The 24,786-nt window shown below is 48.8% G+C and overlaps 1 protein-coding gene across 1 annotated transcript; it reads right to left on the reverse strand.

Moving 5' to 3' along the window:
• Positions 1–6,770: 6,770 nt before the first annotated feature.
• On the reverse strand, positions 6,771–19,797 carry LOC135180359 (cytochrome P450 2K1-like). The gene is made up of 9 exons (XM_064152717.1): positions 19,569–19,797; positions 16,125–16,287; positions 14,674–14,823; positions 13,296–13,456; positions 11,899–12,072; positions 11,217–11,358; positions 8,275–8,462; positions 7,876–8,017; positions 6,771–7,081 (listed from the first exon to the last, which is right to left on the reverse strand). The coding sequence occupies exons 1-9, from the start codon at positions 19,764–19,766 to the stop codon at positions 6,867–6,869; spliced, it is 1,533 nt and encodes a 510-aa protein (XP_064008787.1). The 5' UTR covers positions 19,767–19,797; the 3' UTR covers positions 6,771–6,866.
• Positions 19,798–24,786: the final 4,989 nt, after the last annotated feature.

Consider the following 24,786-nt stretch of genomic DNA (forward strand, 5'->3'; position numbering starts at 1 on the left):
AGAGAATGTGGTCTAAGCAGTTTGCAAAGCCTGTCCAGAAGTAAAGAGAGTTTCAAATTACAGACCCATGCATGTGTGTGCAAGAACATATACATGGGAAAAGGTGCTTGGCATTCCTCTATAACCTCCTCCTCCCCCTGAGACCTCGAGGTCCTTTATTAGGAGTGCTATGACCCTCCAAACACTCTGCTGATACAGAGTAAATGAGAAGGTTTCATTGAATCCTATCAGGAACCTCAGGTTTGGGTAAATGAGAAATTTCCTTTGAATCCCATCAGGAACCTCCAGATTCAGGTTTGAGAACATGAGAAAGTTCCTTTGAATCCCATGAGGAACCTCCAGATTTAGGTTTGAGAACATGAGAAAGTTCCTTTGAATCCCATCAGGAACCTCCAGATTCAGGTTTGGGTAAATGAGAAATTTCCTTTGAATCCCATCAGGAACCTCCAGATTCAGGTTTGGATAAATGAGAAAGTGCCTTTGAATCCCATCAGGAACCTCCAGATTCAGTTTTGGGTAAATGAGAAATTTCCTTTGAATCCCATCAGGAGCCTCCAGATTCAGGTTTGGGTAAATGAGAAAGTGCTTTTGAATCCCATCAGGAGCCTCCAGATTCAAGTTTGGGTAAATGAGAAATTTCCTTTGAATCCCATCAGGAACCTCCAGATTCAAGTTTGGGTAAATGAGAAAGTGCTTTTGAATCCCATCAGGAACCTCCAGATTCAAGTTTGGGTAAATGAGAAAGTGCCTTTGAATCCCATCAGGAGCCTCCAGATTCAGGTTTGGGTAAATGAGAAAGTGCTTTTGAATCCCATCAGGAACCTCCAGATTCAGGTTTGGGTAAATGAGAAAGTGCCTTTGAATCCCATCAGGAACCTCCAGATTCAAGTTTGGGTAAATGAGAAAGTGCCTTTGAATCCCATCAGGAACCTCCAGATTCAGGTTTGGGTAAATGAGAAATTTCCTTTGAATCCCATCAGGAACCTCCAGATTCAGGTTTGGGTAAATGAGAAATTTCCTTTGAATCCCATCAGGAACCTCCAAATTCAGGTTTGGATAAATGAGAAAGTGCCTTTGAATCCCATCAGGAACCTCCAAATTCAGGTTTGGATAAATGAGAAAGTTCCTTTGAATCCCATCAGGAACCTCCAAATTCAGGTTTGGATAAATGAGAAAGTGCCTTTGAATCCCATCAGGAACCTCCAGATTCAAGTTTGGGTAAATGAGAAATTTCCTTTGAATCCCAGCAGGAACCTCCAGATTCAGGTTTGGATAAATGAGAAAGTGCCTTTGAATCCCAGCAGGAACCTCCAGATTCAGGTTTGGGTAGGGTTTAAGGTCTCCACATTACTAGAGGGGAAAAACAGCCTTATTGTGGGAGACTTTAGCTGTCTTGATGTCAAGTGGAGATGAAAAGTTGTTAATCATGGTAAACCCATGTATCCCTGGGGCTTGTAGCCATAAACTTCTTCATGAAGTTGTCTCTGAACTGCCCAGAAAATAATGTGATTTCAGGCTTTGTGTCTGAAGCAGGGGACATGTAATAGCTGGCCATGGCAAATGAGCTTGGATCAAGTGATCGTGAGTGGATTCATCAGTGGAATGGAAAGGTGAAATTAGATTTGGAACATCTGAGAGGATTCTTCATTTTGCAAGAGCAGCTTCGAAGAGAGAGAGGGAAGAGGTTAATGAGGTTAATGAAGTTAATGAAGTTAATGAAGCCAGCTGGCCTGGCAGGCTTCAGAAGGGGAAGGAGATAGGAGAACGTAGTTATTTTGAGTCAAAGACACTAAATACCTGGAGCTTGCATCCCTCATAAAGGTTTGGATCTCAGACACCAAGAATTGGATCTTGGACACAAAGAATTGATATCTCTGGTGCTGAAGAGCAGGTTTCAGGAGGAGATTAGAAACAAACAGCCCCAGCCATGCTGTGAAGAAACAACTAAGGTTGCTCAGGGAAGAGAGAGCTGTTCTACACGATCAGGTAGCACAAGGCTAAAGGTGCACTTATCCAAAGGTTAGGTCGTATAAAGGCCATTATCCAGCAAATACAGGTCCTCAGCCTGGCAAATGCAAAGAAGGTAGGGAAGGAAGTGGTTCTAGCTGGGATGGGAGCATAGCTATGGTTGGGTAGAGAGCAAACAGCTGCCGAGCGGTGCGCTGGCGCTGCCGGTGCTGTACGGAGCCGTTGGAGCACAAGCAGCTGCCCACAAACAGCAGTGAGTGTGTTGCAACACTTCTGGCATTTTAGGGCTTTTATTAGTTTCCAAGAAACGGGCTGGAGGCAATGCTTTCCTCCAGAGCATGCCTAGGATGACTCAACCCTGCCTGTTCAAGTGAGAGGAGCAGCAGAAGGGCTGTAAGGACAGGCAAGAAGGATCAGGGCTGGCACAGGACGCGGAGTGGGAGCCTTGCAGTGAGCACTCGACAATGGCAATGCTCTGCACCCTGTGCAAAATCTTTGTTCCTTCAGGGTTTGGCCTGAGCAGCAGCACCTTGCAGTGCAGGAGTTAACATAGAATCAGCCAGGTTGGAAGAGCCCTCCAAGCTCATCCAGTCCAACCCAGCACCCAGCCCTGTCCAATCAACTAGACCATGGCACTAAGTGCCTCATCCAGTCCTTGGTTGGTCTAACATGTTGCTGTCACGCTCCCAGTACTTCATCCTTGCCTTGGGAGCTGCTGAAATCATAAAAAAAACCTTTCAGAAGAGGCTTAAATCACCTCTGAAAAGCCAGAGGGGAGTGGGTTGGTGGTTTTTTTTCTCTTTAAACCAGGCTCAGAGTGCAATGCATTAAAATGACAAAGGTAAGTAAAGCTCTTGCGATGACAAGAAATTCCTGTCTCAGTAATGTGTCTGGTAGGTGTTTCACTCCTGAGCCCTCACTGCTACGTGCTCCCTGGCCTGAGCACACAGAGCCGAGCACGAAACACCTGCCAGGCGCCCCGGGAGCATTCCTAGGGCAGCCGGGCCCCTCAGGCTGCTCTCAGCAGGGTTCTCCTCCATCCCTTGTGTCCATGGGGCAATCCCCTGCCACAGCATGAGAACTGGGTGGTGCTAGTGAGGACATGGAGCATGGGCATCGTCTGCTGGCCCCAAAGTGCAGCCACTCTGCTTCTAGTTAGCCAGCCTGGTGAGAGCCAGCCAGTAAGGCACCAGCCCTGCATCTTTGCAATCAATCCAAATCCCCCCAGATCTCTGTGCCTTCCATGACAGACTAGATGAGGCACTTAGTGCCATGCTCTAGTTGACTGGATAGGGCTGGGTGCTAGGTTGGACTGGATGATCTTGGAGGTCTCTTCCATCCTGGTTGATTCTATGATTCTATGATCTTTGACTAACACTACATCCAGGACTGCAGCCTCAGATAACACCTGCTGAGCTGAGTTCCTTTTAAGCAAGAGTAGGAGCCACATAAATGACTGTAAGAAGCCACATCAGAGAGCCATCCAGAGCCATGTCCTGCCTCAGGCAGCAGTTGTGACTTTCTGGAGCTAGAAATGTAAGTATCTCCTCTGAGCTGTGTGTGGCTGTGAGTACTGCTTGCTGTTTGCATTGCTAAACATATCCTGGCTGTACGTTGCCCAGGGATCCCTCTGCTCACCTCTCTACTGCAGGTGTATTAAAGGTGATGCAGTACAACCTTATCAGCATGACCCCAAATCAACTTGAACCTGCAACACTAGATAGATCAACATGAGCAGAGCAAAATATGTATTTATTAAGCAGGAGATAAGGTCAAGCTTGCAGTAGTTAGACTGCAAATAGAGCAACAGCAAAACAAAGGTAAGCAGGTGCAGCAGCCAGGGCTTTCTCCTTACCCAGCTTGTCAAGCAGACTCCTTGAGATGCAACCAGAAGCTGGAGCTGTCCCCACAGTATCATGCCCGTCCAAGTGTGATACCAGTACCAGGTATAGCACAGCTGTTAGAGTGCTGCCTCTAGTTGTGTGAGCTGAAGTTAGTGTAAAGAGTCACTGTCTTGGCCAAAGACACCCCTGCTTTGTCACCCCTTCATAGAATCATAGAATCATAGAATCAACCAGGTTGGAAGAGACCTCCAAGCCCATCCAGTCCAACCTATCACCCAGCCCTAACCAACCAACTAGACCATGGCACTAAGTGTCTCATCCAGGCTTTTCTTGAAGACCCCCAGGGACGGTGCCTCCACCACCTCCCTGGGCAGCCCATTCCAATGCCAATCACTCTCTCTGTGAAGAACTTCTTCCTAACATCCAGCCTATACCTACCCTGGCACAACTTGAGACCGTGTCCCCTTGTTCTATTGCTGGTTACCTGGGAGAAGAGGCCACCCCCCACCTGGCTACAATGTCCCTTCAGGTAGTTGTAGACAGTAATAAGATCACCCCTGAGCCTCCTCTTCTCCAGGCTAAACAGGCCCAGCTCCCTCAACCTCTCCTCATAGGATTTGTGCTCCAGGCCCCTCACCAGCTTCGTTGCCCTTCTCTGGACATGTTCCAGCAGCTCAACATCTCTCTTGAATTGAATAGCCCAGAACTGGACACAGTACTCAAGGTGTGGTCTGACCAGTGCTGAGTACAGGGGAAGAATAACCTCCCTTGTCCTACTGGCCACACTGCTCCTGATGCAGGCCAGGATGCCACTGGCTCTCTTGGCCACCTGGGCACACTGCTGGCTCATCTTCAGCTTACTATCTATCAGTACCCCCAGGTCCCTTTCCTCCTGACTGCTCTCCAGCCACTCAGTCCCCAGCCTATAGCACTGCTTGGGGTTGTTGTGGCCAAAGTGCAGAACCCTGCACTTGGCCTTGTTAAATCTCATCCCATTGGCCTCTGCCCACCCATCCAGCCTGTCCAGGTCCCTCTGCAGGGCTCTCCTACCTTCCAACAGATCAACACCTGCTCCTAGCTTGGTGTCAGATTCTCTCCCTCCTTTCTTTCCTTCCATTTCCTTCCAGATCACCTTTAGAGGACAGCAAGTTTAGTCTTTCTGTCATTTACCATAGCTGCCCACCCCCCACTCTCTGTAACTTTCTGTTTCTCTCGTTTTTCTTCTCATCCCAACCTGCTTTTCCTGCCTTCAAGCCAACACAAAAGGATCTTCGGTGACTCACTGCTCCCTAACGCACAGATGGTTTTCTGCCTGTTTCACAGCAGCCTCCTCTCTTGTACCTGCACCACTGCTGAGCTTTCACACACATAACATGCATCCTCATTGGCTGTAGCCTTGTGGATACAGCTGGTTGATCCTAGACTTAATGGCTTCTATGTGATATAAATCATTAATTGTAGCAATCAAACAGCTGTCTGAGGACAGCTGCAGCCTCTGGGGTGTCACCAGCTTTCTACAGAGACCCCCATACAAGAAGTTAATGATACAGGTGAGTGACTTGGTAACAAAGTCTAATCTGCTTCTCCTTCCAGACTCTATTACCAGTTTTACATCTATTTTCACAGTGACTACATTCAAAATCCTATTACCCTGCAGGATCTCTGCTGTCAGAACATGAGCATTATCAGCTCTGAATTTGTAACTTCAGTTCCTACCTAAGTGGCCAGAGCACTTTTTGCAAGCACCAAAATGTTGCCTGCAGTTCTCATGGTGAGGGCTTGGCTCCTGCTCTGCTGAGCACATTTAACTTCTATGGGAGCCCATGGCAGTGAAATCTTCTCAGCAGTGCATGCTGAGCTGTTACTCTGCCTGCAGCCTTTGCTGCCTATCCGTGACACAAGGAGTATCTAGAGAAGGCAGATAGGGGCTGTAGAGCTGAAGACAAACAGTAGAAGTCAAAGCTTTTGTTTTCAGACAAATGGAAAATGTCATCCCTATTCATCCCCACACACCTGGCAGATGAGACTGACATTTGCATTAGGAGTCAGTGGAGAGAGTTGGTAATTCAGATGTTGTTGAAGCACCCACTGAAGGATCCTCTTATCTTTCCCTGTGTAAGGCAGAGGGCATCTAGAGAGGAGCTATGGCTCCTTATGTACAAGCAGAGAAGTGGACTGAACTTCTCCCAGCTCTCTGAGGAGAGTGTGGTGGTCCTGCTGCCCATCATCCTCACTCTGCCTCAGGTTTGGAGCCAGCCTTAACCATGCTTGTTCAGAAACTGTTTACTTTCTGTGACTGGTCATTTTCTGTCAGTTTAGAGATCTGAGAGGGCCCAGTAAGAAACTGGACAAGTGTAAGAGCTAGAATGAAGCCACGAGAGGTGAGGGAGTGGTAGAAATGCCTTTCTTAGCAGAAGCAGAAAGCTGCTAGATTGGCCCCATCATAAATGGGCTCTTAGGCATAAAGTGCCCAGTGTGAGTTGGAATGAACCCACTTCCCAAACCACTTAGATGTCTTCTGATAACTGTCCCGTGCCTGGCTCCTGGCAGCAGCCCATGTTACACCCTCATGTCTGGGACTCTGTAATAAAGATAAGGCAGGTTGTATTGTACAATGGAATTTCAGTCTGAGGCTCAGCTAAACAACTGTCCTGGGGAGATTTCTATATCCATTAAGTGTCTGTTGTCTCCAGCTGGGCCATCCTTAATCAGCTTTGTTTCAGAGCTTGGACTTTGGGCTGAGAAATTCCCTGTGGAAGCTCTCAGGGAAGAGCCTCTGATGGGTTGCACCTATAGAGGAGGCTTGAAGCTGTTTCGCTCTTTCAACCATCCCTGAAATCTGCATCTCTAATGTGTTGACCCAGGAATGAATCGCATTGAGAACAGCACTCAGAGGTTTGCATTGCTGAAGGGTTTGCATTATACAGACACCACAAGAAAACAATGGCATGGATGAGGGGGAAACAGCAGTGCCTGGTGTCTTCCTTCCCCTAAAGCTCAGGTACAGGCAGCTTTTTTCCCTTGTAACTAGACTTGCTTTCAAGCTTGAAGTGTTCACTGCTCTAACTTCATGTCGTTTGGTCTGTCATAGGGCACAGCACAAACCAGGTGAGGCATGGGGTTCAAGGTAAAGCCAACGTCAGCAGTGAGGTCTAGGTCTGATTTATCCACTCCTGGAGGGGGCTGGAAAACAAATTTGCGGAGTAGGCCTGCAAAGAAGAGGAACAGCTCCATTCTGGCCAGTCCTTCTCCAAGACAAGCTCTTCGTCCTGAAAGCAACCAGAAAAGAAGTGATCAGTGCCAGAACTCTTAGTGTTGATGTTTGAGACCTTATAAACTGAGTGTTTGGTCCATAAGAGCAAGCCATTGAGGTAGGATCTTTTTTTCTTCCCTTCCCTTCCCTTCCCTTCCCTTCCCTTCCCTTCCCTTCCCTTCCCTTCCCTTCCCTTCCCTTCCCTTCCCTTCCCTTCCCTTCCCTTCCCTTCCCTTCCCTTCCCTTCCCTTCCCTTCCCTTCCCTTCCCTTCCCTTCCCTTCCCTTCCCTTCCCTTCCCTTCCCTTCCCTTCCCTTCCCTTCCCTTCCCTTCCCTTCCCTTCCTTCTATATTAGAGATGCTGCTGACTTGGTCTCAAACCACAGAGAAGCCTGTAAGTATGTGAGACCATTCAGTGACTGGGTGAATCAGTGTCTCCCAGAGCCTTGGAAGAAGAGTTGGTTCCTTCTTTACAGAGAGAGTGGTTTGCCTTTGGAATGGGCTGCCCAGGGAGGTGGTGGAGTTGCTGTTCCCTGGAGGTGTTCAGGAAAAGCCTGGATGGGGCACTCAGTGCCATGGTCTGCTTGATTGGATAGGGCTAGGTGCTAGGTTGGACTGGATGACCATGGAGGTCTCTTCCAACCTGGCTGATTCTATGATTCTATGATACAGCAATGGTGCACAAGGCAAATGACCAGAAATCCCTTATCCCTTATGACTGTTTTGTGTCCCAGACTTTCCTACCTTTCTGGAATCAGTGGGAGCTCTGCCATTAGCTTAGCCCCAGGTGGTGTACACACTGCCCCTCTCACCTATGGAGAATGGAATAAATGCCTCTCTCCTGACGAAGTTCCCATTGGCATCCAGGAAATGGGAAGGGTTGAACTGATCTGGGGTTTTCCAGTGTAACTCGTCATTCAGAGCAGAGGTCAGCAGGGGAATGATCTCTGTACCCTGGAAGGGATCAAAGAAACTCAGAGCAGTTGTTTAGAGCAGATCACTTCCTAACAGAGCCAGGCTGCTCTGTTTTCCTCCTGCAAAGAGACAAACGAGACACATCCACGGCCAAGAGTACTGAGAGATGCTTCCAAGACAAAAGATCACAGATTAAAACACACACCACGACAGTGTCTTTAGATGTCAGTGGTTGTCTTCCTGCCTGCTTTAAGTCAGGAGTCTGTGCAGCACAAGCTGCCAGTCTCAGAGCTCACCTTAGGAATCAGGAAGCCTCGGAAGCTGACATCGGCGGGGGTGGACCGCGACACCCCCATTGGGACGATGTTGGCAAACCTTTGTATTTCGTGTAGCACTGCCTCTGTGTAGGGCATTTTTTTCCTGTCCTCCAGCTTGGGCAGCTCTCCTGGTTCAATGACTTGGTTCATCTCTTCCTGAATCTTTCCTTGGAGGGAGGAAGGGATTAATAAGCTGATAACCCTCTTATCTCGCAGTCAATATACCTCCTAGTTTGGCCAAGATGAAGAAAAGGGAAAGCTCTGAGGGCTACTTGGGGAGAGCAGAAGTGGGTAAATCAGGGCATGGCATGCTTCTTTTAGGCTAATTGTCCAAAGGGAGCTGCTACAGTGGCCAGAGAAGGGCAATGAAGCTGGTGAAAGGCCTGGAGCACCAACCCTGTGAGGAGAGGCTGAGGGAGCTGGGGGTGTGCAGCCTGCAGAAGAGGAGGCTCAGGGCAGAGCTCATTGCTGTCTACAACTACCTGAAGGGAGGTTGTAGCCAGGTGGGGTTGGTCTCTTCTGCCAGGCAAGCAGCAATAGAACAAGGGGACAGTCTCAAGTTGTGCTGGGGGAGGTCTAGTCTGGATGTTAGGAGGAAGTTGTTGTCAGAGAGAGTGATTGGCATTGGAATGGGCTGCCCAGGGAGGTGGTGGAGTCGCCATCCCTGGAGGTATTCAAGAGGAGACTAGCTGAGGCACTTAGTGCCATGGTCTGGTTGATTGTGTAGGGCTGGGTGCTAGGCTGGCCTGGATGCTCTTGGAGGTCTCTTCCAACCTGCTTGATTCTGAGAACTTCTGAGAACTACAGTACATCCCATCCTTGATTTTGATCACACACCTCTGTTACCCCATAACCTCCAGTATAAACCAGATCAGAATCAGCTTCTGAGGAGACCTTTAATGATGTAAAGCCCATAGCCTGCAGGAGAATAACGATGGGGGAGTTTAACTGTAACTGTACACTGGCCCTTGGCCTCTCCCACTGGCTTGGGCTGCTTTACTGCAATCCAGCTGAATAAAATTCCTCTGTAAAGTCAACGGGTGTTATCTCTCTCAGACTACTCTGCATAATTGCTCTTGTGATGGTTTGGGTGTTACCCACCCACCCACACTTAAGAAATCACCCAGACTAGACTCAGCCTAGCCTAGAAATTAGAATGGAGCTTTATATTCACAGCTTAGCACAAGATACAAGCAGGTATTTACAATATCTACAGCTACAGACTGAAATAGACAAGTTAAAAAGGTGATACAGAACCACAACAGCCCTCCCAAAACCCAGAGCCCTCAGGAGGGGCTCCCAACCACCCTTCCACCCTCCTCCCACTCCTCTACCTTACCCCAGACTTTGCCTTATGTTCAAGGTGAGTTTGGAGAGTCAACCAGGGGGGTTAGGAAGCAGAAGGATTAGTTAGGCAGCAAGTTCATAGAATCATAGAATCAGTCAGGGTTGGAAGGGACCACAAGGAGCAGCCAGTTCCAACCTCCTGCCGTGAGCAGGGACACCCTAACCTAGATCAGCCTGGTCACAGCCTCAGCCAGCCTGGCCTTAAACACCTCCAGCCATGGGGCCTCAACCACCTCCCTGGGCAACCCATTCCAGCCTCTCACCACTCTCATGCTCAACAACTTCCTCCTCACATCCAGGCTGACTCTCTCCACCTCCAGCTTCGCTCCATTCCCCCCAGTCCTGGCACTCCCTGAGAGCCTACAAAGTCCCTCCCCAGCTTTTTTGTAGGCTCCCTTCAGATCCTGGAAGGCCACAAGAAGGTCACCTGGGAGCCTTCTCTTCTCCAGACTGTTAGAAGTTAGAGAGAGAGAAAAGTGCAGTCCAAAGCCAGAAGGCAAACTCTGTGTTATCAATGTCTGTGTTCTTGTTAACCATCTCAGCAAGCCTATGAGTGCAGTAGCCATCACCACTGTTTGCTTTTCACAGCCTAGCATCTAATTTCTCTCACTAAAACAACCCAACTCGGCTCAAACTAGCACAGTTATAGACAACAGGTTTCACTCCCTTCCTCAGCCAAAGCCTTAAGCATGCAATTGTGGAGGGCAGAAGGGCTCTGCAGCGGGACCTTGACCGCCTGCACAGATGGGCAGAGTCCAATGGGATGGCATTCAATAGCTCCAAGTGCAGGGTGCTGCACTTTGGCTACAACAACCCCATGCAGAGATACAGGCTGGGGTCGGAGTGGCTGGAGAGCAGCCAGAGAGGGATCTGGGGGTACTGATTGATACCCACCTGAACATGAGCCAGCAGTGTGCCCAGGTGGCCAAGAGAGCCAGTGGCATCCTGGCCTGCATCAGGAATGGTGTGGTCAGCAGGAGCAGGGAGGTCATTCTGCCCCTGTACCCTGCACTGGTTAGACCACATCTTGAGTGCTGTGTTCAGTTCTGGGCCCCCCAGTTTAGGAGGGACATTGAGATGCTTGAGCGTGTCCAGAGAAGGGCAACGAGGCTGGGGAGAGGCCTTGAGCACAGCCCTACGAGGAGAGGCTGAGGGAGCTGGGATTGGTTAGCCTGGAGAAGAGGAGGCTCAGGGGAGACCTTATTGCTGTCTACAACTACCTGAGGGGTGGTTGTGGCCAGGAGGAGGTTGCTCTCTTCTCTCAGGTGGCCAGCACCAGAACAAGAGGACACAGCCTCAGGCTGTGCCAGGGGAGATTTAGGCTGGAGGTGAGGAGAAAGTTCTTCCCTGAGAGAGTCATTGGACACTGGAATGGGCTGCCCAGGGAGGTGGTGGAGTCGCCGTCCCTGGAGCTGTTCAAGGCAGGATTGGACGTGGCACTTGGTGCCATGGTCTAGCCTTGAGCTCTGTGGTAAAGGGTTGGATTTGATGATCTGTGAGGTCTCTTCCACCCCTGATGATACTATGAGACTGTGATACTGTGTGTATTGCACAAGAGGAGTTCTCAGCCTTACTCTGAATTTCTGGGTACTTCATCATGAGAAGCAGACCCCAGCGCATAGTTGTAGATGTAGTCTCAGAGCCAGCAGCAAAGAGATCCAGGGTTGAAAACAAGAGGTTTCCATTGCTGAATGCACTGTGGGGTTTCCTGGACTCCTTCAAAACACACAGGCAATGACTGTTAAGTTCTGCAGCAAGGGAGCCCACTGTGTGGCTGTGCTGCCCCCACTTTGATCTGCACATTAGCTCTTTGTGACTGGGTATGTTCTGGGAAACAAAAGATTTACTGTTTCAGCATTAGGGTCCATGCTGTGTGGAGTTTGTCTCGAGCATAGGTGCAATCCCCAGGTCTAGGCATTGGGTTAGCTGCAATTTAGTTACCCCAATGAAGTTTAGCACTGCAGCACACTTGCAGGAAGGTTTGGGATGATGTCCTCCTTATGTGTGCTGAGTGGTAACTTATTTCAGCAGTGTGGGACTTGCTGACATCTAAATCCCTTTAACCAGCAGTTACAGTGGAGCTATGGAGTGAGTACAGCACAGCTCACTGTGAGCAGGAGCTTTGATACACTGCAGCTCTCCTGTTTCCACTCACTCCCAGTCCCTGACAGCTGGTAGGGACTGGTAACAAGATGGATGGACTAGTAATAGGAACTAAGAGAACAGGATGATGCTGAAACTCAGCTTTTTAAGTACCTGTTGTTGCTTCATCAGAAAGGCATCCACAAAGCCTGTCAAGTTATTTTCATTAAACTCTTCTTTGTGTTCCTGGAAGAGCTTCTGGAGAAAAGCATTGAGATCTCTGATGTTTTGTAGCACGGTCCTGGAAGCTCCAGAGAGAAATCCAAGGGATGGGTAGAAATTATATAACTGTGGAGGAAGAGAAGTCTCACTGTTAGTTGGCATTTTGAGCATCTCAAATCGCCCTGCTGGGCCCTCCTCCCATGCCCTGACATCTCAGGCTGTATTCATAGAATCATAGAATCATAGAATCACCCAGGTTGGAAGAGACCTCCAAGATCATCCAGTCCAACCTAGCACCCAGCCCTGGCCAGTCAACTAAAACATGGCACTAAGTGCCTCATTCAGTTTTTTCTTGAACATCTCCAGGGACAGAGGCTCCACCACCCCCCTGGGCAGCCCATTCCAATGCCAATCACTCACCCTTGCATTTGCTTTTACAGACCAAGCAGCCAGGAAGTGCTGCAGAAATAAAGTCTGTGACACCTGTGCATGAGTCTTTGCCATGACTTTTGAGAGGTTCATCAGCTTAACTTTCTCTCAGGGCTGACAGCTTTGTAGGTGGTGTGACAGAAGGTCCTGGGTGTGAAAGCTGGGAATGTGAGTGCCATACTCGTTGCAGGGAAAGCCCTCAGGTGTATCACATCCTATAGCAGTTGAAGGGACTTGAACTGGCCACCTCTGCAGACAGAGCATTGCTGTGTCAGAGTGGTGCTTTCCAAGCCAATCAGTTTAGTAAGGGCACCAAGCTAAGCCAACTGCACCATTCCTAGGAGCTGGACTGAGCACAGCAGAGCAGTCTTGTCATATGGACTGATGTGCTGACAGGTCTCACCCCTATCATCCTCTGCACACCTCTGAGGAGGCCACTAGCTGCCCTGCCAGGCAATGAAGCAAACACCTGCTGCTAGCTGGTAACTGGTGCTGTGTTCTGGGAGACACATTCTCCCTGGAGGTGTTCAAAGCCAGGTTGAACGAGGCCCTGAGCAACCTGTTCTAGTGGGAGGTGTCCCTGTCTATGGCAGAGGGTTGGAACTGGATGATCCTTTAGGTCTCTTCCAACCTAAATCATTCTATGCTTCTACTGTGTTTCTGCTCTTCAGAGAGAGTAAAATACTTCCTTGCATGAAGACTTTGGGGCTTTTTTTTTTTTTGACTAATAGCATCACAGACTAAGCCCAAGGGCCTTGGAATCTGTGCCTTGAGGATACAGACCTGCAGATGTGTTCCATGCAGGCTGGCTGATAATGTTCTCGTTCTCAAGAAAGAAGATGTGGGAGGTCAGGAAGACAAACACAGGCTAACAGATACCCCCCCTCAAAATCCTAAAAGCTGAAAAATCAAGCTCTTACCAGCACCATAGGGGAGCCCAACAGCTTTGTGTTTTCATTGATCATCCTCAGCAAAGTCAGAAAGACAGGATCATCATATTCAAACCTCTCTCCAAACAGTATGGAGCAGATGACATTGGATACAGCGTTGTTGAGTATCATCTTTGTATCAAATGGTCTCCCTGTATTTCAAGCAAGGAAAACAAATGATTGTGCTCATTTCAATCTCATTTTCCTAAGGAAATGTGGTCCTGAGCTCCCAAAGGGAAAAAAAACACTCATTTACCACCCAGAATGCCTAGCAGGGATGAAACAGAATCATAGAATCATTGAATCAAGCAGGTTGGAAGCGACCTCCAAGACCATCCACTCCAACCTAGCACCCAGCCCTGTCCAATCAACCAGACCATGGTACTAAGTGCCCCAGCCAGGCTTTGCTTCAACACCTCCAGGGATGGTGACTCCACCAACTCCCTGGGCAGCCCATTCCAATGCCAATCATGCTCTCTGTGAGGAACTTCCTCCTAACATCCAGCCTATACTTCCCCTGGCACAACTTGAGACTGTGTCCCCTTGTTCTGTTGGTGGTTGCCTGAGAGAAGAGCCCAACCCCACCTGGCTACAACCTCCCTTCAGGTAGTTGTAGACAGCAATGAGCTCTGCCCTGAGCCTCCTCTTCTGCAGGCTGCACACCCCCAGCTCCCTCAGCCTCTCCTCATAGGATTTGTGCTCCAGGCCCCTCACCAGCTTTGTTGCCCTTCTCTGGACACCTTCCAGCACCTCAACATCTCTCTTGAATGGAGCAGCCCAGAACTGGAAACAGCACTCAAGGTGTGGCCTGAGCAGTGCTGAGCACAGGGGCAGAATAACCTCCCTTGTCCTGCTGCCCACACTGCTCCTGAGCCAGCCCAGGATGCCATTGGCTCTGCTGCCCACCTGGGCACACTGCTGCCTCATCTTCAGCTACTCTCTCCCAGCACCCCCAGGTCCCTTTCTTCCTGGCTGCTCTCAGCCACTCTGGCCCCAGCCTGTAGTGATGTTTGGGGTTGTTGTGGCCAAAGTGCAGAACCCTGCCCTTGGCCTTGTTCAATCTCATCCCATTGGCCTCTGCCCACCCATCTAGCCTGTCCAGGTCCCTCTGCAGGGCTCTCCTACCCTCTAATAGATCAACACCCGCTCCAAACTTGGTGTCATCTGCAAACTTACTGGTGCAGGACTCAATCCCCTTGTCCAGATCATCAATAAAGTAAATTTGGATTTGATGTTCTAAGGCCTTGGTTTAATAACCTACTTCAGTGTATGCTGAACTTTAACCATTTGCTCTGAGATAAACTTTCATTAATCTTTATTGTTCTGCTAGGCAGGTTTTCTGTCTCTGGCTGAAAGTCCTGACACTCACCATGATAGGATTCAAAATATTTGATAAGGGAATTAACTTCCTCCAGGATTTGGATCTCAATGGTTCTCTTTCCCATTCCAAAATCTCTCAGTGTGGACAGGGTGAATCTTCTCATAGTTCTCCATACCTCCCCATGGCTGAATACTATGCCTGAAAGAAAGGTGTCACACCCTTGTGGTTAAGAAACGTTTGGAAGGCTTTCTGACACGCTGGCACTGGAGCTGCTTATGCAAACAAAGAGCAACCTCTTAAGACGATGATCCTCCCTGACGTAAGAACACAATGAACCCAGACACACAGGATCACAGCATCACAGGATGTTAGGGGCTGGAATCACAGAATCATAGAATCATAGAATCAAGCAGGTTGGAAGAGACCTCCAAGATCAGCCAGTCCAACCTAGCACCCAGCCCTATCCAGTCAACCAGACCATGGCACTAAGTGCCTCAGCCAGGCTTTTCTTGAAGACCTCCAGGGATGGTGACTCCACCACCTCCCTGGGCAGCCCATTCCAATGCCAATCACTCTCTCTGTGAGGAACTTCCTCCTAATATCCAGCCTAGACCTACCCTGGCACAACTTGAGACTGTGTCCCCTTGTTCTATTGCTGGTTACCTGGGAGAAGAGGCCACCCCCCACCTGGCTACAGCCTCCCTTCAGGTAGCTGTAGACAGCAATGAGCTCTGCCCTGAGCCTCCTCTTCTGCAGGTTGCACACCCCCAGCTCCCTCAGCCTCTCCTCATAGGGTTTGTGTTCCAGGCCCCTTACCAGCTTCATTGCCCTTCTCTGGACACCTTCCAGCACCTCAACATCTCTCTTGAATTGAGGGGCCCAGAACTGGACACAGCACTCAAGGTGTGGAAGGGACCCAAAGAGATCATCCAGTCCAACCCCCCTGACAGAGAAGGACAATATTAACACAGGTCACACAGGAACACATCCAGACAGGCCTGGAAAGGCTCCAGAGAAGGAGACTCCACAACCTCTCTGGGCAGCCTGTGCCAGTGCTCTGGGACCCTTACAGGAAAGAAGTTCCCCCTTGTGTTGAGGCAGAAGCTCTTTTGCTGCAGCTTCCATCCATTGCTCCTTGTTTTAAGACAGGGAGCAGTGAGCAGAGCCTGTCCCCCTGCTTCTGGCAGCCCTCAGATAGTTATAAACATTGATCGAATCCCCTCTCAGTTTTCTCTTTTCCAGCCTAAAAAGCCCCAGGTCCCTCAGCCTCTCCTCACAAGCCATGCCCTCCAGTCCCCTCATCATCCTCCTAGCCCTCCACTGGACCCTCTCCAGCAGATCCCTGTCCCTCTTCAACTGGGGAGCCCAAAACTGAACACAGTATTCAAGGTGGGGTCTCATCAGGGCAGAGTAGAAGAGGAAGGGAACCTCCCTTGACCTGCTGGACACACTCTACCTAATACACACAATCAGAACTAACCAACCAAAAGGTGACTTACCATTTCCTTGGGTCATTTTCCTAAATATGGGGATTTCTGCCCTCTCTCCAAATTCCTCAGCATGATTTGAAAGGGCATCTTTGATGGTTTCATATCCAGCCAGTACCACAGCTCTCCTGGGTCCAAAATGCACAGTGAAGACATTGCCATATACCTTGGAGAGCTGTCAAGGTGAACAGATCATAGAATGGTTTAGGTTGGAAGGGACCTCAAGGATCATCCAGTTCCAATTCCCCAACATAGGCAGGGACACCTCCCACTGGAACAGGTCACTCAAGGCCTCATCCAACCTGGCCTTGAGCTCCTCCAGGGAGGATGTGGAGCACAGAATCACCCAATGTGATCAAAGATCACATTGGGTGATTCTGTGCTCCACATCCTCCCTGGGCAACCTGTGCCAGTGTCTCACCACCCTCACTGCAAAGAACCCTTTCCTAACATCCAGTCCAAATCTCCCCTCTCCCAGTTTAAACCCATTTCCCCTTGTCCTGTCATTACAAGACCTTGTCAATAGTCCATCCCCAGCCTTCCTGTAGGTCCCCTTCAGCTACTGGAAGGCCACTAGAAGGTCTCCCCAAAGCCTTCTCTTCTCCAGACTGAAGAGCCCAAACTCTCTCAGCCTGTCCTCATAACAGAGCTGCTGCAGCCCTCTGAACACCTTCCTGGCCCTCCTCTGGACTGGCTCCAGCAGTTCCATGTCCTTCTTGTCTTGGGGGCTCATTCAAAACCATATCTGGCCCCAAGTGCTACCATTAGCCACCCTAGGCTGTTCTAGCCCTAAAGGACCCTCCCAAACCTGCCTGCAGCCTCCAGGTGCTGCATAATTCATCTAAGAGCCAACAGCTATCATTCACCAGCAGCTTCTCTTCTCCAGACTGAAGAGCCCAAACTCTCTCAGCTTGTTCTCATAGCAGAGCTGCTGCAGCCCTCTGAACACCTTCATGGCCTTCTCTGGACTGGCTCCAACAGTTCCATGTCCTTCTTGTCTTGGGGGCTCACTCAAAACCAGATCTGGACCCAAATGCTACCATTAGCCACCCTGGGCTTTTCTAGCCCTAAAGGAGCCTCCCAAACCTGCCTGCAGCCTCCAGGTGCTGCATAATGCAACAAAGAACCAACAGCTATCATTCACCAGCATCTCTGCCTGCACCCTGTTTGCACAACAAGGTGTCTGCTATCACTGCTGCTATCAGGGAAGTCAATAAAATGCCACTGCATTCCTGTGGTGTTCTGCAGTAACAGGCCAGCATAGTGATACCACCACTCGCAGCCTGGTTAGCAAGCGCTGGAGCAGGCAGACCTGTTTATTTGAAGCCTGTTGACCTGAGGCAAGCAAGGTGTGCACACAGCTTTGAGGCTGAAGCCACAAACACTACCAGAAAACAAAGCCAGCCAATAACTCTGTCTTTCAGGACAGCACTTGTCTCTAATTACCTCGAGGTGGGTAGCGCTGCAGTCATTGCAGAATTATTTGCTGACCACCAGAAAGAAGGGATCCGAGTAGGAAGCACATTCCTGGAGATAATGTTGCAGGAGCTTTTACAGCAAATTAAATATGAATCATCTGTTAGACAGCAGGGTGGCTTATGACAACCTAATCACTCACTCAGTACGTTAGGCTCGGTTTAAGCACCCTGCAAGCCACCCGCTCCAAACGCCTGCTCCTTTCCGATGTGCCTGGGTTGCCATTTGCTATGCATTAGATGCACTCTGAAAATTGAATTTCAGATTAGAAGCAGCTCCTGTTATTACACCAGACAAATTGAATTTGTTTTCATCCAGTGGTGGTTTGACAGCTCGGGAGATAACATTAGCACTGGTCCTTTCATCCCTGGCAGCTCAGGAAGCATGTGGCAGAGGCAGGAGCAGGGGCTCATAGACACCTCCTAGCCTCCCTTTGGTCATTTCTTTGCATTAGTAACTCTTAGCATCAACCTCTTCTTTTTCTCAGCAGCATAACTACTGGGTGTAGCAGGTCTGAAAGCCTAAAGAAGGCTGCTTGGCAGATTGTAAGAAGTGAGTGTGGTGTCTTCATGTGGCATTTGTACCATAACATCTCCCAGTACCATCAAAACCAGTTCCTCTTTCATACTGACTCCCTCAAATCTTAGAATCATAGAATCCAGGCCAGCAAGCACAGAGCACTGCTCACTTCAGTATGCCACAGGCATGCAATCATAGAATCAGTCAGGTTTGGAAGGGACCACAAGGATCAGCCAGTTCCAACCTCCCTGCCATGCCCAGGGATCCTAGATCAGGCTGCCCACAGCCTGATCCAGCCTGGCCTTAAACACCTCCAGCCATGGGGCCTCAACCACCTCCTGGGCAACCCATTCCACCTACCTATGATCAGGTGGGAGCTCAGAGCCAGAAGCCCATCCAAACTTTGCTCTGCACAACCCTCTGCCCTGTAAATCAAGGCAGAGGAGCACTGTATGACTGCTGTAGGACCTGTGTACCTTGGCACCGTTCTAGTGGAAGGTGTCCCTGCCTACGGTGAGGGGTTGGAACCAGATGATCTTTGAGATCCCTTCCAACCTCAACCATTCTAGGATTCTATACCCTTTGCGTGGCTAACTGGAGAGTTTCAGTGGCTGCACTGCCCCCACCCTGCAGTTCTTTAGGTGGACAAAGCAGTTCACTGGAGATTGGGTTCCCCTTTTGTAGTCTCCAGTAAGCACACATGCAGGGTACATGACAGGTCACTCACAGCACCTCGATCATCTCTAAAGCAACCAGAAGAGATCTGAATTCACATTGCATTATCCCCATCTCCCGGTGGGAACACAGCAACAAACATCACACTTCACTGTAAAATATTTGTCTTTCTCTCTCTCTCTCTTTTAGAAGTAAAAACATTCATGTAGCTGCATAAGAGTATAACTTTATTGACTTAACCATATAGAAGCCACCCACCAATATAGCCCTAGCCCATGTGTGTGTGTGCCCAGGGGAAGAGCTGGGGAGGCAGAGCTGAGCTTTGTGCTGTAGGAAGATAATTAGCTTTGGAAATAAATGTGCATATGACCCCATACCCTCTGCTATGGGGGGTACCTTTCCATCCTTTCTACCTACCCTCAGTGGGAGAGGTCTGTATGCAGTGGGACTTCTCTTGATGGCAAATAGTCCTGATGTTCCATCAGACTGACCAACTTGTGTCTTCTACCCCCAGGCACTGAGAGGTTCAAAATGCCAACAACTTGGACCTGATTGCAAGAGGTTGGGGTCTGTGCTTGTGTGTGTCTAAAGGAAGGAATGTGTGCATTATAAATACACATATGCATGTGTATGCTTCTGAAGGCAACGTCTCTCTGCCCACCTGTCTAGTATCTCATTTCTGCCCTCCACACAACACAAACACAGCATCACATCTCTGTTTCCTTGATTGCCTTTCTCACTTCAAGGACTGCACATTTTCCTCCTGCCTCCTCGCTCAGAGCCTACCTCTGTCAGCGACTGGAATGGCTTTTTCAGGTCCACCACGTTCAAGTTTCCAATCAGAGGAAGAGGTCGTGGCCCAGGAGGCAAATTGCAAACTGACTTCTTCAAGCTGGTAAGAAAGTAAAGCAGAGCAACCAGCCCTACTGCCAAGTAGAGCAGTGAGCTGGAGCCCAAGCACTGCAGCAGAGTCTGTATGGCCATGTCTAAACCAAAGCGTGGCTATGAGCATCTTGGGGTCCCTTTATAGCCCTTTGGGACACTGCCTGAACACACCTTCAGGGGAAGTGGCTTTACACAAAGAAAAGGACTCCCAGGTCTTGTTTGCTTCTAGACCAGATGTACCTTCCCCCTCACCTCTGCCAAATATGGCTCCTTGTTTTGTTTTGAAATGTGGATTACCTTAATCTGGAGCTCCTATTTCATCTACAACACTGGACCAAGGTGTTTGCTTTCCAGTGAGAGTCTGTGTTAGGGGCACATTGTGATTTCAGAGGCAGAATTAAAGCACAAGGACAGTTCTGGGTTGCTGTCACACTGCCAAGTCTCAGGACTTAGCTGGACCATTGCTGATGCAATGGAGGAAGCAGGGTGCAGTAATGCATGGCCCAGAGTGCATCTGGGAAGGAAGTCCTCATGGAAAGCCTGACCAAGGAGCAGTTGGAATGGTGGTGGCATGAAGATTCAGCATCACAGACAGGGGTAGGTCTACTTAGAGCTGACAGCTCTGATTCTCTTTGCTTTCTTGCCATTCTCCTTGAGCAAAAGAGTTTTCACTGCTGACACTGTTGTTGATCTCTGTCCCAAAAATCCTCTCTCAGCAATCCCCAAACACTGCTGAAAACAATTCAGGCACAATTTAGCAGTTGAATGTCCAGAGGACTGTGTGCCTGGATGAGTATGGTGATGACTGGATAGGGCTGGGTGATAGGTTGGACTGGATGATCTTGGAGGTCTCTTCCAACCTGGTTGATTCTATGATTCTATGATTCTATGACTCTTTCCTGGCTGTCCTGCCTGCTTATGAGCAGCTGTATTCAATGGCCTGGGAAACCATCCCATCCAGACAATCCTTCTGCTAGAATTGGGAAAGAGATCCAAGCTCTTTGTGACCTGGGAGGAGCCAGGATTGGACTCTGCAGCTGGCCAGGCAGAGGATGGACGATGGAGGCTGCTCAGGCAGCTGTTGCACAGCCAGGTAGGTGCCAGCCTGGAGGTGCACACAGCAACAGCTTTGGCACTCCAGGTGCACTGAGTCATGCACGATGCCAGGGCAGGGTCCTACAAGAGCCTGCATGCTTGGGCAACAGCTGCTCAAAAGCCACCCCCCACTTTTGCATTGCTGGGGGGTGAGAGCCACCCCCGTTTGCATCCTTGGGGTATGGCAACAAAGCAGATGTGATCATGAATAGGAGGTCAGTTTTAAACAGTGGCTCTGGGTGAAGGAGCCAATTTGATGTGGATATTTTGCTCTTCAGCTGCAGGTTCTGTCAGATTACTGGGCCATGCTGCTCTTCAGTCCTTTAGAAATCTTTGGTTTTAATAACACTTTTGCTAGACTCCTCCAAGGCTCCTGGGTGCAGGCTCCACTGATGGAAAACTGATGATTATTTATTAATAATAATAAAAGTACATTAGCCAAAGGCAAAAGGAATCAATAAGCTCTAACTAGATTGGCATGAAAAAGCTGCCTGAGTGTCTGCCTGGTCTCCAAGGTTTGTTATTGGGTAGAGTTTTTTGTGCAAGGGAGAATTGCCCTGCACAGAAAAGGACTAGGCAGGGTGGGCAAAGGTGGTCATGTCTGTCTCATTGCTGCACAGTTGTGAGGCTTTGGTGTGCACCTTCTTCTCCAAAACGTTTCCAAGAATATCCTCTTCTGCCAGGCTCTTCTCTGAGCAAATGGTGTGATCACTTTGTAAGATACAGTGGGGAGAAACCCTTGCATGGGCCCAGCTGGGTATCACCACTGCTTTTTTTGGCATAGAGCAGGCTGCTGCCATAGAAAGCAGGGGTGTCCTCTCAAGGCTTCAGGGTGAAATCCTTTCTCAAGTAACAAGCCCATGGACTTGCAACCTGCTGGACTGCTGCATGCACCGTGGGAAACGATGGATGAGTTCTCCAGTAAGAGGGAGTCGTTGCAGTCTTACAATACAACCAACCTGATGTCCTCACCTCCCTTTGTTCCTTTCACACCTTGGTTTCCAGCATGCAATCTTAAACACAGCCGACAGCTGAGTTGTAGGCTTGCAGGTGCAGCTCCCACACAGAACTGGGGAGAAAATGTGGCTCCTTGCTCACATGTCTTTGTCTTTCCACCAGCCCAAGTCAGAACTGATATCATCTGCAAGTAAGCAAGACTTTGTGGCCACAGCTCAGGGAAATAATCAGTTCCTCTTACAAAATGAGCCCATGCATTAAACAGCCAAGGAGTCATCCAACTTGTGTGTGCTCATCTGGAGAAGCACATATAATCTTCTAATGGGACAGAGGTTAATAATGCTACAGTAACAGTAGAATAATGCAGAGAAAGAGCTGTTAAAAGGCCATAATTCAGTCAATGAGCTCTGATAACATAATAAACCAGGAGAGTGAACACCAAGTGCTTGTGTGCCTTGCAAGGCTCTGCCACTGATTTACAAGCTCAAGAGATGCCTATCAGCCCCTGCATTGTTATCAGGGATGTATAAGGCATGAGCACACCCTGTTAAACATTAACATTTTTAAAGACTCAGATGTGTTAAAACTCAGGCTGCTCCTTGCTAATGGATTTTGCTCACCTTGACAAAAGAAATGAAAAGCTTCCCGACTTTGCTCTCTTTCCATTTTCCCTAATTATTGCATTGTTTTATTGGCTCACACCCACTCCTTCCCAGCCTTCTGTAGGATCCCTACAGGGCAGTGATCAGTGTCTCAAGTGTTCACTGTGCTCCTTCAGATACAAACAACTTGTACTGGCTTTCTTTTCATTGCTCAGATCAGCCTGGTTTGCACAGGGAGAAAGATGCTTTAACTTAGTGCCATGATCTGGTTGACTGGATAGGGCTGGGTGCTAGGTTGGACTGGATGATCTTGGAGGTCTCTTCCAATTTAGTTGATTCTATGATTCTGTGATTCTATGCCTGAAAAATACCTTGGTTTGGTTTGGGTTTGGTTTAAGTCATCATTTCAGTGCAAAATTTCAATCAAAGATTCATGAGGCTTTCCCATATTCTGAGCTGGAAGGTTGTGTGTGATGGGTCTGGCCACTGAGAGAAGGCAAGAAGGAAAATGTCTGCAGGGGATTAGTACAATGTCTCCGTGCAGAGCCTTGGGGGAAAATGTTTACCACTTGTATTAAGCATTTACTCCTTTTTAGCAACAAACCATTCTCAGGAGCTCTGTTGCTTTTTAAAGCCTTGGACTAAATAGATATTAGTAGTTTATGAGTTGCACCAGTGACAAAATACATGGGAGATGGAAGGATGTGGTGCTGGAGATGTATTTTAATCATACACACACACACACATACATATATATATATATATATATATATATGCCCAGTTCTGGGCCTCTCAATTCAAGAGAGAGGTTGAGATACTGGAACGTGTCCAGAGAAGGGCAATGAAGCTGATGAGAGGCCTGGAGCACAGCCCTGTGAGGAGAGGCTGAGGGAGCTGGGGGTGTGCAGCCTGCAGAAGAGGAGGCTCAGGGCAGAGCTCATTGCTGTCTGCAGCTCCCTGAAGGGAGGCTGTAGCCAGGTGGGGTTGATCTCTTCTGCCAGGCACCCAGCAACAGAACAAGGGGACAGAGTGTCAAGTTGTGGTAGGGGAGGTCTAGGCTGGGTGTTAGGAGGAAGTTGTTGTCAGAGAGAGTGATTGGCATTGGAATGAGCTGCCCAGGGAGGTGGTGGAGTCCCTGAAGGTGTTGAAGCAAAGCCTGGCTGAGGCACTTAGTGCCATGGTCTGGTTGATTGGCTAAGGCTGAGTGCTAGGTTGGCCTGTATGATCTTGGAGGTCTCTTCCAACCTGGTTCATTCTATGATTAGATAGGACAATTCTATGATTTTATGATTATAAATAGAATCATAGACTCAACCTCATCCAGGCTTTGCTTGAACACCTCCAGGGATGGTGACTCCACCACCTCCCTGGGCAGCCCATTCCAATGCCAATCACTCTCTCTGACAACAACTTCCTCCTAACTAACTATATAGATAGATAGATAGATAGATAGATAGATAGATAGATAGATAGATAGATAATACTTGCAGTAGAATCCATTGTGACTACAGCCAGAAGTATGACCTTCCAGACTCTGCACTTAGGGCAATAAGTCAAGATGGTCTGACCTGGGAAGTTCATGTAGAGGAGGTCAGGTTAGGAAGAGTTCATTGTCAGAATGTGACAAAACAAACCAAATGCCTCAACATAAAATCATAGAATCATAGAACAGCTCCAAGGATCTTGTGCTTCTGGATCTCTGGCTTCAGTCTTTCTCAGCAGAAGTTACTTTAATACAAGGGCAATTTGGAGCACATCACAACAGCCTGATTAGTTGTTAGGTATGTGCAGAGCCAGGGTCCCTGCATCTTGTTTTTGGAGCCCCTGCTTTGGTGCAGATAGAGAGGTGGACTTAAATACACCAGAACTGCAAATAGCAAAGCAAGAGAGAAGTTTTCTTTGGCTTTCAGAGCAGTGTTGCTATTTCTACCATGTTCCCCTCTAACCTGATGAGGCTTTGGCTCAGTCATAACAGAAAATGAGCCTATCATTCTGTCCATCTTTGCAGAGCACATAACACATGAATGCCCTGACCTTACTGGCATGAAACTATGATTTCCCTGTAAGTGCAAATCAGTGATATTTCATTAATCATCCACAACTGAAATCCCCATTCCCCAGACTATTCTGGCAATATTCTGCATTTTTCCTTGTCTAGGAACTTGAAATGAAAGGGAGAAAAATGGTTTGCTACAGCCCATGGCAAGGATGTAGCAAGAGAGCTTATGTAAGAGCTGGCGGCATGCTCGCCGCGCGAGGGTGAGGCGTAGGAGTGAGTGAGCCTGGAAGGATGTTTCTCTGAGGTGTGTTCTGTGCATGGGCTGGGAACAGCAGTCTCAAGGGCACAAATTCCACTGCCTGAATGTGCTTGGTCTTGTCCAACTGATTAATTTCTTACAGCTATCCCAAACAGAGCTACAAAATCCCCATGTATGTTACTCAAAGCCTTTCATGGTCTGTCAATA

The sequence above is a fragment of the Pogoniulus pusillus genome, chromosome 13, assembly GCF_015220805.1.
Source record: "Pogoniulus pusillus isolate bPogPus1 chromosome 13, bPogPus1.pri, whole genome shotgun sequence".
NCBI classification, from domain to species: Eukaryota; Metazoa; Chordata; class Aves; order Piciformes; family Lybiidae; genus Pogoniulus; species Pogoniulus pusillus.